The sequence below is a fragment of the Pseudophryne corroboree genome, chromosome 9 (assembly GCF_028390025.1).
Source record: "Pseudophryne corroboree isolate aPseCor3 chromosome 9, aPseCor3.hap2, whole genome shotgun sequence".
Lineage (NCBI taxonomy): Eukaryota > Metazoa > Chordata > Amphibia > Anura > Myobatrachidae > Pseudophryne > Pseudophryne corroboree.
In genome coordinates, this window is record NC_086452.1 from 60935752 (window position 1) to 60953674 (window position 17923).

A 17923-nucleotide genomic window follows, 5' to 3' on the forward strand; every position below is an offset into this window, starting at 1 on the left:
AGCCGCAGCCTGTCACCATTTGTGGGCGGGGAATCCAAATACGCAGGAGCGACATGCAATACGCCCATCTATGAATGAGGCCCATCATTCCTACAGTGAACCACGTTTGGGTCCCTTTTTATTAGAGAGGTGCACAGATCCTGTAGTGTTTCCAGCATCACGCCCCAAAAACAACTGTGACACACCTGTGTTTTTGCCACCATTCCCCCGCCAACACCCACAAAGGTTGCTTGACTGTCAATCACTTTGCGTAGAGGTAAATGCTGCAAGTGGCTCTGGCGCATACACGGCGCAGAGCATATGCATGCACGATTTACCGATAATCGCTCAAATGCAGGAACATCACAAGGCGTCAGTCATGTCTACTTTTATAGGTGTCAGAATGAAGGTTTGGGGAATAGAATATAGGGGGTCATTCCGAGTTGATCGCAGCCAGCAACTTTTAGCTGCTGCGATCAACAGTCCACGCCTATGGGGGAGTGTATTTTAGCTTAGCAGGGCTGCAATCGCTTGTGCAGCCCTGCTAAGCTAAAAAAAATTTCAAGCAGAAGACCAGCTGTGCAATGGATCCAGCGATGATGGGGCCGGCTTTGACGTCACTCCTCCGCCCTCCGTTGTCCTGGACACGCCTGCGTTTTACTCACCACTCCCCGAAAACGGCTCCAAACGGTCCGGATCCGCCCATCCACGCCTCCTTCCTGTCAATCTTCTTAGCGGTCGCTTCCGTCGGTAGCCGCGACGTAACCCGGTGCCAGCCGCGCATGCGCATTCCGCACCGAAAAAACGCTACGTGCGAACGGGTCGGAATGACCCCCATTGTCAGAAGCTAAAATCGCCAGTCTGCTATTGGTCTATTATTTGGGGGATCTCTATGTCCATTTTCCGTTTCAAATCGAAAATGTTAGTAAATCAGGGGAGCCTATATTCATCTATGTAAAAGTACCGATGTTTTGCAGATATTCGATTTTGAACAAGATTTGGTTTTAGATTCGATTTTGCCTTTAGCAGATCTCCAAACTGCAAAATCAAATACACAAACAACCCAAAGTCGTCCAAAATGGAACATTAGTGAATATACTCCGAAGTGTATTAATGCAAGTGTACCCCTGTAGTTCTTGGCTATATGTATACAAGGAGGAAAATAACAGAATTATTACATCCTGTATAAAATAATCACAGATAGAACATATATGGATATCGGAGTAATTATAATGAGAGGACAACGGGATCAATATTGTCCCCTGTAACATGAGACACCTAAACATCTCCTATACAATCTATATACAGGGTACACACCGCTCTCTCACTCACCACTTCTTGTAGGCGTATTCCAGGTAAGAAGCTGTAAAGCGAGTCTCAAACTCCGAGGCGTACTTAGTGTCATAGATCCCGGCAGGGAACATTTCGGAGAGGTCGGCGATGAAGTTCACCATCTTGTCTGGGAGCTGGGCGTAGAAGCACTGGTACAGAAAGGCCAAATCGATCAGCCCGTTGTGCAGGATCAGCGGCTTTTGTGCTTTCAGAAGTTCAAGGAAGAGAGTGCGGACACTCTGCAAGTGCTGCTCTTCCCCCTGCAAAGAGACCCAGACGTTTCAATCCATCAGAAAATAAGAATTTACTTGCCGATAATTCTATTTCTCGTAGTCCGTAGTGGATGCTGGGGACTCCGTCAGGACCATGGGGTTTAGCGGCTCTGCAGGAGACAGGGCACAATAATAAAAGCTTTAGGATCAGGTGGTGTGCACTGGCTCCTCCCCCTATGACCCTCCTCCAAGCCTCAGTTAGGATACCGTGCCCGGACGAGCGTGCATAATAAGGAAGGATATTGAATCCCGGGTAAGACTCATACCAGTCACACCAATCACACCGTACAACCTGTGATCTGAACCCAGTTAACAGTATGATAACAACGAAGGAGCCTCTGAAAAGATGGCTCACAACAAGAATAACCCGATTTTTGTAACAATAACTATGTACAAGTATTGCAGACAATCCGCACTTGGGATGGGCGCCCAGCATCCACTACGGACTACGAGAAATAGAATTATCGGTAAGTAAATTCTTATTTTCTCTAACGTCCTAAGTGGATGCTGGGGATTATACCAAAGCTCCCAAACGGGCGGGAGAGTGCGGATGACTCTGCAGCACCGAATGAGAGAACTCCAGGTCCTCCTCAGTCAGGGTGTGCCCCTGACCAAGTAGCAGCTCGGCAAAGTTGTAAAGCCGAGAGCCCTCGGGCAGCCGCCCAAGTTGAGCCCACTTCCTTGTGGAATGGGCTTTTACTGATTTTGGCTGTGGCAAGCCTGCCACAGAATGTGCAAGCTGAATTGTACTACAAATCCAGCGAGCAATCGTCTGCTTAGAAGCAGGAACACCCATCTTGTTGGGTGCATACAGGCTAAACAGCGAGTCAGATTTTCTGACTCCAGTCGTCCTGGAAACATATATTTTCAGGGCCCTGACAACGTCAAGTAACTTGGAGTCCTCCAAGTCCCTAGTAGCCGCAGGTACCACAATAGGTTGGTTCATGTGAAAAACAGAAAACACCTTAAGGAGAAATTGAGGACGAGTCCTCAATTCTGCCCTGTCAGAATGAAAAATTAAGTAAGGGCTTTTATATGATAAAGCCGCCCATTCTGACACACGCCTGGCTGAAGCCAGGGCTAATAGAATCTTCACCTTCCATGTGAAATAATTTAATTCCACAGTGGTGAGTGGATCACCAATGTGACTTTAGGAAACTCAAAACAACATTGAGATCCCAAGGTGCCACTGGGGGCACAAAAGGAGGCTGTATATGCAGTACCCCTTTTACAAACGTCTGAACTTCAGGCACTGAAGCCAGTTCTTTCTGGAAAAAATTTGACAGGGTCGAAATTTGAACCTTAATGGACCCTAATTTTAGGCCCATAGACAGTCCTGTTTTCAGGAAATGTAGGAAACGACCCAGTTGGAATTCCTCTGTAGGGACCTTCTTGGCCTCACACCACGCAACACATTTTCGCCAAATGCGGTGAAAATGTTTTGCGGTTACATCCTTCCTGGCTTCGACCAGGGCAGGAATGACTTCATCTGGAATGCCCTTTCAGGATCCGGCGTTCAACTGCCATGCCGTCAAACGCAGCCGCGGTAAGTCTTGGAACAGACAAGGCCCCTGCTGGAGCAGGTCCTTTCTTAAAGGTAGAGGCCACGGTTCTTCCGTGAGCATCTCTTGAAGTTCCGGGTACCAAGTCCTTCTTGACCCATCCGGAACCACGAGTATCGTTCTTACTCATCTCCTTCTTATGATTCTCAGTACTTTTGGTATGAGATGCATAGGAGGGAACACATACCCTGACTGGTACACCCACAGTGTTACCAGAGCGTCCACCGCTATTGCCTGAGGGTCCCTTGACCTGGCGCAATATTTGTCTAGTTTTTTATTCAGGCGGGACGCCATCATGTCCACCTTTGGTTTTTCCCAACGGTTTACAATCATGTGGAAGACTTCCCGCTGAAGTCCCCACTCTCCCGGGTGGAGGTTATGCCTGCTGAGGAAGTTTGCTTCCCAGTTTTCCACTCCCGGAATTAACACTGCTGAGAGTGTTATCACATGATTTTTCGCCCAGCGAAGAATCCTTGCAGTTTCTGCCATTTCCCTCCTGCTTCATGTGCCGCCCTGTCTGTTTACGTGGGCGACTGCCGTGATGTTGTCCCACTGGATCAATACCGGCTGACCTTGAAGCAGAGGTCTTGCTAAGCTTAGAGCCTTGTAAATTGCCCTTAGCTCCAGTATATTTATGTGGAGAGAAGTCTCCAGACTTGATCACACTCCCTGGAAATTTTTTCCTTGTGTGACTGCTCCCCAGCCACTCAGGCTGGTATCCATGGTCACCAGGACCCAGTCCTGAATGTCGAATCTGCGGCCCTTTCATAGATGAGCACTCTGCAGCCACCGCAGAAGAAAACACCCTTGTCCTTGGAGACAGGGTTGTCCGCTGATGCATCTGAAGATGCGATCCGGACCATTTTCCCAGCAGATTCCACTGAAAGGTTCTTGCGTGAAATCTACCGAATGGAATGGGATCGCTTTGTAAGAAACCACCATTTTTCACAGGACCCTTGTGCAATGATGCACTGATACTTTTCCTGGTTTTAGGAGGTTCCTGACTAGCTCGGATAACTCCCTGGTCTTCTTCTCCGGGAGAAAACATCCTTTTCTAGACTGTGTCCAGAATCATTCCTAGGAACATTAGACGTGTCGTCGGAAAAAGCTGCGATTTTGGAATATTTAGAATCCACTCGTGCTGTCGTAGAACTACTTGAGATAGTGCTACTCCGACCGCCAACTGTTCTCTGGACCTTGCCCTTATCAGGAAAGCGTCCATATTTCTTTTAGGAAGAATCATCATTTCGGCCATTACCATGGTAAAGACCCGGGGTGCCGTGGACAATCCAAACGGCAGCGTCTGAACTGATAGTGACAGTTCTGTACCACGAACCTGAGATACCCTTGGTGAGAAGGGCAAAATTTGGACATGTAGGTAAGCGTCCCTGATATCCAGTGACGCCATATCGTCCTGGTTCGCTATCACTGCTCTGAGTGACTCCATCTTGATTTGAACCCTTGTATGTAATTGTTCAAATCTTTTAGATCTCACCGAGCCGTTTGGCTTCAGTACCACAATATAGTGTGGAATAATACCCCTTCCCTTGTTGTAGGAGGGGTACTTTGATTATCACCTGCTGGGAATACAGCCTGTGAATTTTTTTCCAATACTGCCTCCCTGTCAGAGGGAGACGTTGGTAAAGCAGACTTCAGGAACTTGTGAGGGGAAGACGTCTCGAATTTCCAATGTACACCTGGGATACTACGTGTAGGATCCAGGAGTCCACTTGCGAGTGAGCCCACTGCGTGCTGAAACTCTTGAGATGACCCCCCACCGCACCCGAGTCCGCTTGTATGGCCCCAGCGTCATGCTGCGGACTTGGCAGAAGCTGTGGAGGACTTCTGTTCCTGGGAATGGGCTGCCTGCTGCAGTCTTCTTCCCTTTCCTCAAACCCTGGGCAGATATGACTGGCCTTCTGCCCGCCTGCCTTTATGGGTACGAAAGGACTGAGACTGAAAAGACTGTGTCCTTTTCTGCTGAGATGTGACTTGGGGTAACAAAAGTGGATTTTCCAGCTGTTGCCATGGCCACCAGGTCCGATGGACCGCCCCTTTATACGGCAATACTTCCATGTGCCGTCTGGAATCTGCATCACCTGACCACTGTCGTGTCTATAAACATCGTCTGGCAGATATGGACATCACATCTACTCTTGATGCCAGAATGCAAATATCCCTCTGCGCATCTCGCATATATAGAAATGCATCCTTAAAATGCTCTATAGTCAATAAAATATTGTTCCTGTCAATATTTTCAGTCAGGAAATCCGACCAAGCCCCTCCAGCGCTGCACATCCAGGCTGAGGCGATTGCTGGTCGTAGTATAACACCAGTATGTGTGTATATACTTTTTAGGATATTTTTCAGCTTCCTATCAGCTGGCTCTTTGAGGGCGGCCGTATCTGGAGACGGTAACGCCACTTGTTTTTATAAGCGTGTGAGCGCCTTATCCACCCTAAGGTGTGTTTCCCAACTCGCCCTCACTTCTGGCGGGAAAGGGTATACCTCCAATAATTTTCTATCGGAGGAAACCCACGTATCATCACACACTTTAATTTATCTGATTCAGGAAAAACTACAAGTAGATTATTCCCACCCTACATAATACCCTTATTTGTGGTACTTGTAGTATCAGAAATATGTAACACCTCCTTCATTGCCCTTAACATGTAACGTGTGGCCCTAAAGGAAAATACGTTTGTTTCTTCACCGTCGACACTGAAGTCAGTGTCCGTGTCTGTGTCGACCAACTGAGGTAAATGGGCGTTTTTACAAGCCCCTGACGGTGTCTGAGACGCCTGGACAGGTACTAATTTGTTTGCCGGCCGTCTCATGTCGTCAACCGACCTTGCATCGTGTTGACATTATCACGTAATTCCTAAATAAGCCATCCATTCCGGTGTCGACTCCCTAGAGAGTGACATCACCAATACAGGCAATTTGCTCCGCCTCCTCACCAACATCGTCCTCCTACATGTCGACACACACGTACCGACACAGCACACACACAGGGAATGCTCTGATAGAGGACAGGACCCCACTAGCCCTTTGGGGAGACAGAGGGAGAGTTTGCCAGCACACACCAAAAACGCTATAATTATACAGGGACAACCCCTTATACAAGTGTTTTCCCTTATAGCATTTTCACATATGTAATCATATCGCCAAATAAGTGCCCCCCCTCTCTGTTTTAACCCTGTTTCTGTAGTGCAGTGCAGGGGAGAGCCTGGGAGCCTTCCTCACAGCAGAGCTGAGCAGGAAAATGGCGCCGTGTGCTGAGGAGAATAGGCCCCGCCCCCTAAAACGGCGGGCTCTTCTCCCGGAGTTTGTGAGATCTGGCAGGGGTTAAATACATCCATATAGCCTCAAGGGCTATATGTGATGTATTTTAGCCATAAAAAAGGTATAATACATTGCTGCCCAGGGCGCCCCCCCCAGCGCCCTGCACCCTCAGTGACCGCTGGTATGAAGTGTGCTGACAACAATGGCGCACAGCTGCAGTGCTGTGCGCTACCTTATGAAGACTGAAAGTCTTCTGCCGCCTGTTTCTGGACCTCTGGACCTCTTCAACTTCGGCATCTGCAAGGGGGGTCGGCGGCACGGCTCCGGGACGAACCCCAGGGTGAGACCTGTGTTCCGACTCCCTCTGGAGCTAATGGTGTGCAGTAGCCTAAGAAGCAAATCCATCCTGCACGCAGGTGAGTTTACTTCTCTCCCCTAAGTCCCTCGTAGCAGTGAGCCTGTTGCCAGCAGGACTCACTGAAAATAAAAAACCTAACTTAAACTTTTATTCTAAGCAGCTCAGGAGAGCCACCTAGATTGCACCCTTCTCGGCCGGGCACAAAGATCTAACTGAGGCTTGGAGGAGGGTCATAGGGGGAGGAGCCAGTGCACACCACCTGATCCTAAAGCTTTTATTATTGTGCCCTGTCTCCTGCGGAGCCGCTAAACCCCATGGTCCTGACGGAGTCCCCAGCATCCACTTAGGACGTTAGAGAAAGTCCTGTTACTATATACATGTGAATATCACAGCTGGGAGGGAGCCTGTATGGTCTACTTTCTATAAATACAATGTTACACACAAGATTACATTACCCACTTGCCTGGCGCCGTCGCATGTGATGCAAATGGAGTCAGTAGTACTTAAGCTAGCATGGTTGCATCACATGCGACCGCACCGCCCCGCAGTGTGCACCCAGGCTTTAGTTTAAGGCACAGGTTCTCAAACTCTGTCCCCAGGAGCCCACACGGTCCATGTTTTGCAGGTCACCTGTAGATTTTTAAAATGTGACAGTTGGGGATACACAGTGCAGCTGCCGGGTGGCATGGAAAAATGTGAACCGTGTGGGGTCCTGAGGACAGAGTTTGAGAACCACTGGTTTAGGAGATCCGTTGAGCACAAGTGCATTACGGATCTCCTCTGGCTACCCAGATCCTCTGCAGTGATGCGCCTGACTGCCAAAATCACGCCCCAGAATGCTGTGCTACCAAGGATCACAGATTGTTCCTTTCCCAACACAATTTGGCAGATCAGTTGAAGCAGGGGGACATCATCTAAAAAAAAAAAAAAAAAAAAAAAAGTTGTTTGTAATTGATGGAATTGGTTTTGGTCATTCTGGTATCTCCAGCCCCATGAAAGATGTGGTTCCCCAGTCAGGATGAACAATGTTGTGTGTTCCCAAGAATATTGTGATTAACCACCACGTAAGCAAATTCATAGTCATCTCCGAAAAACAAAAATCGCCCAAAGACAGTCCGGTGCAACCAGTAGTGCCAGAGCCACCGAACACTGGCTTGCCCGGCAGCCAGGACTTTTATGGTACGATCACCCCACCAACAACGTAAAGAAGGCGTCCTGTGATTACAAAGGGTTACCTTATCGTTCCCCTTGTGGTACGGGATCCCCAGCGAATACTGTTTATTAAAGTCAAAGCCGTGTTGGACGAGGAACTGCACGGACTGCGGTTCGATTGTATAATCCTCCATACACAGCAGGGTCAGATTGTAGATCTGGGACAGGTAGACATTCTCCCCCTGCAGAGACAAGACAGCGAGACCCTGCGTCAGTGCTACATGCACAATGCACCGCAATATTAAACAGTAAGGACATAAAAAGCTGTGTGTACCACGGACATGGGCGTCATTCCTAATTATGTATATTTAAAACCAACAATGCAATATGGCCGCCATTATGCCAAGCATCAAGATGACAAAATGACCGAGACACGATTCACTTACAAGCCGATAAAATGACATAGCTCATTCATATCACTAATGATTCCATAGGAAAGGCTACCTGTGTTATAGCACATGTGGGACACAGCCACCAGTGCATAGCAGACCAGTGTAACGCTCACAGGACTGATCACACCTACGGTTTGTCTGGCTGAGGTTTCTCCCAGACCGAATCTAGGTGAGAACACACCCGAGCCAGATGCTAATTCTGTATCCCAGGAACCACTCTCTCTGTTCCACTGCAGATTTATCATACAGACCAACCTGGGAATGGACATAAGAATGTCACAAAGGCCTGAACTAGGCAGGATGAGCATTTACTGAATGAGAAAGGATTCCCAAGATGTATGAACTGACAGCAGCTATCTATATACATTTCCTACAGGTTCTATTTCTTCCATCCGGGAAATGACAATCTACCACTCCCCAAAACTGATGGTGTGCCCTCGTGTGCCGCCAGGCCACACAGGAGCTCTCATCCTAGAACAGGACACTGCACACACAAGACGCTCCTGAACTGCTGCTTGGGCAGTCTTACTGTCCTAGGAGCTATGGATCTTCCTATAAGGACTGGCCATGTATATTGTCCTTTCAATACTGTATAATCATCCTTGTTCCATAAAGATATAAAACTGGAAAACCTAATTTAATCTCTCTTCAATCGTACATGAAAACTCTGCTGAGGCGGGAAAGGGACCGGTTTTCGGGAATTAACTCTATGCGGCACTAACTATGTACTTGTCTAAAGAGCTAACTCTCTGCACAGGGCTGTACGTGGACTGCTGTGTACTCTGCAGCACTTCCTAGAAAAATTCATTGGTTTCGCTCTTAAACTTAATAAATAAATGATAACACACATACAAGTGGTGGGGTGCAGCACACTAAATAGTTCTGCAATGAAACACCAGTAATTGTACGGGGAAAGATTGTATAATTACCCTCTGTACAGAGCTGACACATTATATATACGGCACTATCACATTGGTGCTGTAGTCACTATTACTGAAGAAACCAACATAACGGTAATTTCCTGCCCGTTTCCTGTTACTCTCTCTGCGGTTATTATCTTCACCAGACACAAATTGCTGCAACTCTGTAAACGGGAAGTCCAGCGAATATTCTCCAACTGATACCAACCGCTATTTACAGATCATTTTAACAGCTAGAAAGCGAAGTTATAACCCATCTCCTTGTGAGCTGGTGATCATACATAGTTTCCACCATCTGTATTCCTTACAACAGGAAGTTTTTTTTTATATTAATAGCCCAGTGTTTGCAAATCAAATTAATAATTAGGGTGTAATATATGAACTTCCAGCAGTTAAATACATAGATGCGTTTGACATCACCATCTTTGTGCGTCACGTCATTAGCCTGCGCTGTGGGAGGACCCTGCTCTTCCCATTAGCCAACGTTTTGGCTGCAGCTTCCCTCCTGCCCCCGTTTCCCTCTCAGACAGTAAACCCTTTCCTCACAAATATAATTACATGTGGAGAAGTTAGGGCCCTCCGTAAGATCAGCATACGCTCCTCCTCAAATACTCTGCACAGCTGTGAACATTTGGATGATCCCATAAAGCTACAGGTCGTTCCGTTCACACCCACTTCAAAACGTAGGCTATCCAGTATAAACAGAAGAATACTGAATATAATCTGGTGTCTGTAGTCCAATACATAGAAATTAGTGGATTTGTCCATTAAGAGAATAGAACATTAAAAATAAATATGTAATATGTATGTACATGTATCAAAAAGCCGGTACTAAACACCCTACTCCCCGAATATTCATTTTTTTTTGGAACCCCTTACCCTAATTTACAGTAAGAGAGGAACAGCCAGGTGCCCCAGCTGTTGTCATCACAGCTCTTATTACACTAATTAGTTATTTTCCTCAACATATAAAGAGATGCAGGGAGAAATCAGATTGCCCAGAGACGGATTTGTGTACAATGTGATGTGCACCGGACATTTTTCGGGTTTTGTGTTTTGGTTTTGGATTCGGTTCCGCGGCCGTGTTTTGGATTCGGACGTGTTTTGGCAAAACCTCCCTGAAATTTTTTGGTCAGATTCGGGTGTGTTTTGGATTCGGGTGTTTTTTTACAAAACCCCCTCAAAAACAGCTTAAATCATAGAATTTGGGGGTAATTTTGATCCCATAGTATTATTAACCTCAATAACCATAATTTCCACTCATTTCCAGTCTATTCTGAACACCTCACACCTCACAATATTATATTTAGGCCTAAAATTTGCACCGAGGTCGCTGGATGACTAAGCTAAGCGACCGACACAAACACCTGGCCCATCTAGGAGTGGCACTGCAGTGTCAGACAGGATGGCATTTAAAAAAATAGTCCCCAAACTGCACATGATGCAAAGAAAAATGAAAGAAAAAAGAGGTGCAAGATGGAATTGTCCTTGGGCCCTCCCACCCACCCTTATGTTGTATAAATAGGACATGCACACTTTAACAAACCCATCATTTCAGCCACAGGGTCTGCCACATGACTGTGACTGAAATGACTGGTTGGTTTGGGCCCCCACCAAAAAAGAAGCAATTAATCTCTCCTTGCACAAACTGGCTCTACAGAGGCAAAATGTCCACCTCCTCCTCATCGTCCGATTCCTCACTCCTTTCACTGTGTACATCCCCCTCCTCACAGATTATTAATTCGTCCCCACTGGAATCTACCATCTCAGGTCCCTGTGTACTTTCTGAAGGCAATTGCTGGTGAATGTCTCCACGGAGGAATGGATTATAATTCATTTTGATGATCATCATCTTCTCCACATTTTCTGGAAGTAACCTCGTACGCCGATTGCGGACAAGGTGAGCGGCTGCACTAAACACTCTTTCGGAGTACAAACTAAATACAACAACAATAAGGCTGCGCTTAGAGAGATGAATTGTCTGAATACCAAATAAAATTTATTATACTTAAAATCAGTCTATTAGACAATTAAAAATGAATATACACTGTGATGAATAACCTCTAATCACCATTTAAACAACACATAAGCTTGTTCCAAATTAACCATGGAACCCTGTATGCTTAGAACCGATTGTATCCTGGGGCTATAGCATAGTCAATAGGCTGGAGAAATATGTCCCAACGCTGGAGGATTAGCAATTCCAATAATGAAGCATGTTTTAAGGAAAGTCCTCACCAGTTGTGCGTTTTGATGAACAAAAGTCCAGTCCTTAGTTGCGGATATGGATCAAATTGAGCAATTTGCATGGTCCACGGTGGTCCAAGCTGAGGTGGTGAGTTGTAGTGGGTGGTACAACTCACCACCTCAGCTTGGACCACCGTGGACCCTGCAAATTGCTCAATTTGATCCATATCCGCAACTAAGGACTGGACTTTTGTTCATCAAAACGCACAACTGGTGAGGACTTTCCTTAAAACATGCTTCATTATTGGAATTGCTAATCCTCCAGCGTTGGGACATATTTCTCCAGCCCAGGGACTATGCTATAGCCCCAGGATACAATCGGTTCTAAGCATACAGGGTTCCATGGTTAATTTGGAACAAGCTTATGTGTTGTTTAAATGGTGATTAGAGGTTATTCATCACAGTGTATATTCATTTTTAATTGTCTAATAGACTGATTTTAAGTATAATAAATTTTATTTGGTATTCAGACAATTCATCTCTCTAAGCGCAGCCTTATTGTTGTTGTATTTAGTTCGTATTTCTATATAGGTGTAACTAACCTATCCAGGCAGCTGCTGTACACCTCAAATTGGAATCACACCCACAGCGCCCCTTCCAACCTAGGTTGGCTTGTTCCATTTCTTTCGGAGTACACACTGGAGGGGGGGCAACTTAGGTAAAATAAAGCCAGTTTCTGCAAGGGCCTCCAAATTGCCTCTTTTTCCTGCCAGTACACGTACGGACTGTCTGACGTGCCTACTTGGATGCTGTCACTCATATAATCCTCCACCATTCTTTCAATGGTGACAGAATCATATGCAGTGACAGTAGACGACATGTCAGTAATCGTTGGCAGGTCCTTCAGTCCGGACCAGATGTCAGCACTCGCTCCAGACTGCCCTGCATCACCGCCAGTGGGTGGGCTCGGAATTCTTAGCCTTTTCCTCGCACCCCCAGTTGCGGGAGAATGTGAAGGAGGAGCTGTTGACGGGTCACGTTCCGCTTGACTTGACAATTTTCTCACCAGCAGGTCTTTGAACCTCTGCAGACTTGTATCTCTCTTTCCGGCAGACACAACGTAGGTTTTAAATCTAGGATCGAGCACGGTGGCCAAAATGTAGTGCTCTGATTTCAACAGATTGACCACCCGTGAATCCTGGTTAAGCGAATGAAGGGCTCCATCCACAAGTCCCACATGCCTAGCGGAATCGCTCTGTTTTAGCTCCTCCTTCAATGTCTCCAGCTTCTTCTGCAAAAGCCTGATGAGGGGAATGACCTGACTCAGGCTGGCAGTGTCTGAACTGACTTCACGTGTGGCAAGTTCAAAGGGTTGCAGAACCTTGCACAGCGTTGAAATCATTCTCCACTGCGCTTGAGTCAGGTGCATTCCCCCTCCTTTGCCTATATCGTAGGCAGATGTATAGGCTTGAATGGCCTTTTGCTGCTCCTCCATCCTCTGAAGCATATAGAGGGTTGAATTCCACCTCGTTACCACCTCTTGCTTCAGATGATGGCAGGACAGGTTCAGGAGTGTTTGCTGGTGCTCCAGTCTTCGGCACGCGGTGGCTGAATGCCGAAAGTGGCCAGCAATTCTTTGGGCCACCGACAGCATCTCTTGCACGCCCCTGTCGTTTTTTAAATAATTCTGCACCACCAAATTCAATGTATGTGCAAAACATGGGACGTGCTGGAATTTGCCCAGATGTAATGCACGCACAATATTGGTGGCGTTGTCCGATGTCACAAATCCCCAGGAGAGTCCAATTGGGGTAAGCCATTCTGCGATGATGTTCCTCAGATTCCGTAAGAGGTTGTCAGCTGTGTGCCCTTTTCTGGAAAGCGGTGATACAAAGCGTAGCCTGCCTAGGAACGAGTTGGCGTTTGCGAGATGCTGCTACTGGTGCCGCCGCTGCTGTTCTTGCTGCGGGAGGCAATACATCTACCCAGTGGGCTGTCACAGTCATAGTCCTGAGTCTGCCCTGCTCCACTTGTCCATATGTCCGTGATTAAGTGGACATTGGGTACAACTGCATTTTTAGGACACTGGTGACTCTTTTTCTGACGTCTGTGTACATTTTCGGTATCGCCTGCCTAGAGAAATGGAACCTAGATGGTATTTGGTACCGGGGACACAGTACCTCAATCAAGTCTCTAGTTGACTGTGAATTAACGGTGGATACCGGACACACGTTTCTCACCGCCCAGGCTGCCAAGGCCTGAGTTATCCGCTTTGCAGTAGGATGACTGCTGTGATATTTCATCTTCCTCGCAAAGGACTGTTGGACAGTCAATTGCTTACTGGAAGTAGTACAAGCGGTCTTCCGACTTCCCCTCTGGGGTGACGATCGACTCCCAGCAGCAACAACAGCAGCGCCAGCAGTAGGCGTTACACTCAAGGATGCATCGGAGGAATCCCAGGCAGGAGAGGACTCGTCAGACTTGACAGTGACATGGCCTGCAGGACTATTGGCTTTCCTGTCTAAGGAGGAAATTGACACTGAGGGAGTTGGTGGTGTGGTTTGCAGGAGCTTGGTTACAAGAGGAAGGGATTTAGTGGTTAGTGGACTGCTTCCGCTGTCATCCAAAGTTTTTGAACTTGTCACTGACTTCTGATGAATGCGGTCCAGGTGAAGTATAAGGGAGGATGTTCCTAGGTGGTTAACGTCGTCCTTACCCCTACTTATTACAGCTTGACAAAGGCAACACATGGCTTGACACCAGTTGTCCGCATTTCTGTTGAAATAATTCCACACCGAAGAGGTGATGTTTTTTGTATTTTGACCAGGCATGTCAATGGCCATATTCGTCCCACGGACAACAGGTGTCTCCCCGGGTGCCTGACTTAAACAAACCACCTCACCATCAGAATCCTCCTTGTCAATTTCCTCCCCAGCGCCAGCAACACCCATATCCTCATCCTGGTGTACTTCAACAGTGACATCTTCAATTTGACTATCAGGAACTGGACTGCGGGTGCTCCTTCCAGCAATTGCAGGGGGCGTGCAAATGGTGGAAGGCGCAACCTCTTCCCGTCCAGTGTTGGGAAGGTCAGGCATCGCAACCGACACAATTGGACTCTCCTTGGGGACTTGTGATTTAGAAGAACGCACAGTTCTTTGCTGTGCTTTTGCCATCTTAACTCTTTTAAGTTTTCTAGCAGGAGGATGAGTGCTTCCATCCTCAGGTGAAGCTGAACCACTAGCCTTGAACATAGGCCAGGGCCTCAGCCGTTCCTTGCCACTCCGTGTCGTAAATGGCACATTGGCAAGTTTACGCTTCTCCTCAGACGATTTTGATTTAGATTTTTGGGTCATTTTACTGAGCTTTATTTTTTGGATTTTACATGCTCGTTACTATGACATTGTGCATCGGCCTTGGCAGACGACGTTGATGGCATTTCATCGTCTCGGCCATGACTAGTGGCAGCAGCTTCAGCACGAGGTGGAAGTGGATCTTGATCTTTCCCTATTTTATCCTCCACATTTTTGTTCTCCATTTTTAATGTGTGGAATTATATGCCAGTATCAATAGCAATGGCCTACTACTATATATACTGCGCACAACTGAAATGCACCACAGGTATTGATAGATAGTATACTTGACGACACAGAGGTAGGTAGAGCAGTGGCCTACTGTACCGTACTGCTATATATTATATACTGGTGGTCAGCAAACTGTGCAAAACTGAAATGCACCACAGGTATGGATGGATAATATAATTGACGACACAGAGGTAGGTTGAGCAGTGGCCTTCTGTACCGTACTGCTATATATTATATACTGGTGGTCAGCAAAATTATGCACTGTACTCCTACTATATACTACAATGCAGCGCAGATATGGAGCGTTTTTCAGGCAGAGAACGTATAATACTGGTGGTCACTGGTCAGCAAAACTCTGCACTGTACTCCTCCTATATAATACTGCTGGTCCCCAGTCCCCACAATAAAGCAGTGTGAGCACAGATATATGCAGCACACTGAGCACAGATATGGAGCGTTTTTCAGGCAGAGAACGTATAATACTGGTGGTCACTGGTCAGCAAAACTCTGCACTGTACTCCTCCTATATATATTACTGCTGGTCCCCAGTCCCCACAATAAAGCAGTGAGCACAGATATTTGCAGCCACCTGAATAAAACTGAGAGGATGCCAGCCACGTCCTCTCACTATCATTTCCAATGCACGAGTGAAAAATGGCGGCGACGCGCGGCTCCTTATATAGAATCCGAATCTCACGAGAATCCGACAGCGGGATGATGACGTTCGGGCGCGCTCGGGTTAACCGAGCAAGGCGGGAAGATTCGAATCTGCCTCGGAACCGTGTAAAATGGGTGACGTTCGGGGGGGGGTTCGGATTCCGAGGAACCGAACCCGCTCATCACTAATATATATCTATCAGTCTAGTGTAGATTTGTGGTGTTTCTGCCACTGTACGCCCTTTTAATAATACGATCTGTACATATTTATTCAGACTGACCTCCCTTGCCTCTGAACTCCTTAACCTGACATCATCCCTTGGTTTCTCCCAGTGGACCTCCTCACCCTCCCATGTGAGTGGGCACTCACTTTAGCTGGTCTTCACTCACTGTTGTAAAATTTTTGATTGCTCTAACTTCCCATTACCCCTCTCCTACCATCACTTGCACTCTTACCTTACCCCTCTCTGCTTCTCCATCTCTTACTCTTAAGGCTACACATAGAAACATAAAATTTCACGGCAGAAAAGAACCACATGGCCCATCCAGTCTGCCCTTGAAGGTTAGGGTATTAGGGTTAGGGTTTACAGTATTAGGTGTAAGGTATTAGGGTTAGTTTAGAGCAGCAAGCGACGGATAGCTCGTCACCGCTTCCTGGGTATCTCACCTCACTTGGCGGTGGGTGCATATTAATATGGTGCCAGCCGTCAGCCAATCAGAGCTTGTGCGCTGGTTCCTGATTGCCTGCCAGTCAGCACTATATATCAAGTGGCCACGCGGCCGGAGACATCGGCGCCGGGACTTCAGTGAGGAGTGGACGGAGCAGGAGACTGAGGCACGCGCTGTGCTAGGGTGCGCTGCTCCCCTCATCTCCTCCTGTCACACACAAGCGAGCAGCTGCTGCGGGGGCAAAGTCCAAAAACTGCGAGCTCTGACTTGTATCTGGCACTGCTGGTGAGGGGGGAGGCATTATTTGTGTATCTGGCACCGCTGGGGGGGATTATTTGTATATCTGGGAGGCATTACTCGTGTATCTGGCACTACGCGAGGGGGCGTTACTCGTGTATTTGGCACTATGCAGGGGGGGGGGGGCGGCATTATTTGCAGTTGCGAGCCCACACCCACTTTTGCAGGACCGCGCGCGCATTGGGGGGAGGGGTTAGCTCTTCTAGAGGTATTATTTTCCAAAAGTAGCTCACACTCCAATTAAGGTTGGAGACCACTGGTTTAGGGGATTGTGTCAGCGTATTAGGGTTTACAGTATTGGGTGGAAGGTATTAGGGTTAGTTTAGGGGATTGTGTTAGGGTATTAAGACACAACTGTCCCACCCTTCAGTATACCCCTTCCACCATTCCAGTATAAAACATATAAGTCAAAAGCAGATAAGAACCATATGGCCCATCCAGTCTACCCTTTAGGGTAAGGGTATTAACCCACAACTATCCCATCCTGCAGTATACCTCTCCATCCATTCCAGTATACTCACAAATGCCCCACCCACGTAATACACTGTGGCCCAGTATCCTATGCTAAAACACAGCAGAGGGCTCTAACAAGTTCCTGCTGAGGGGGTGGGCACACTACAGAACGCCACTTTATTAATAGCTCAGAATATAAACAAACGGTCTCATCACATACCTTGTAACAGTTGAACTGCATTGTTTAAGATCCTACTCTACACCCCAATGTTAATCCAGTGTACCCCGCAGCAGAAATGTTATTTTTTTTAATCAATTTATAAACCGCCTATCATTCCATGGTGGTTCATACAGAAATATAGGCTACCATAACTAAGCGTAACATTGAGGCCCTCAACACAGTTTCCTTATCCTCCCCGTTGGACTCATTTCTCTCTGCTATTCTCTCTCCTGCCCTGACCAAGCCACTTCCCTATACAATGCCTCCCTTACTTCTGCTCGACTCTGTTGCTCCGGTGACCACTGTTCATCAACCCTGGCATTCCAAATTCATCAGATATCTGCCAAATGTACTTGTACCGCAGAGCGACAGTGGAGGATATCATGCTCAAAGGCAGATTTACTTCATTTGAAATGTATGCTCTCATCCTACAGTGGTGCCTGTCCCTCTCTAAACAGTCGTACTACAAGAACCTCATCTCCTCCAAACCTCCAAAGTGTCTTTCCCACTGTCACCTCCGCCTCGACTCCCCTCTTCACTCTCT

General features: G+C 47.2%; 1 protein-coding gene across 2 annotated transcripts in view; it reads right to left on the bottom strand.

Annotated features, from left to right (window-relative positions):
- The window catches only part of TOE1 (target of EGR1, exonuclease), a 54384-nt gene that overhangs the window by 9964 nt on the left and 26497 nt on the right, over nucleotides 1-17923 (bottom strand). For both annotated transcript variants that reach the window (XM_063939426.1, XM_063939425.1), the window contains exons 5-6: nucleotides 8024-8182; nucleotides 1312-1571 (exon numbers count right to left, since the gene is read on the bottom strand). In XM_063939426.1, the coding sequence (XP_063795496.1) occupies nucleotides 1312-1571; nucleotides 8024-8182 (419 nt within the window). The remainder of the gene's footprint in view (nucleotides 1-1311; nucleotides 1572-8023; nucleotides 8183-17923) is intronic.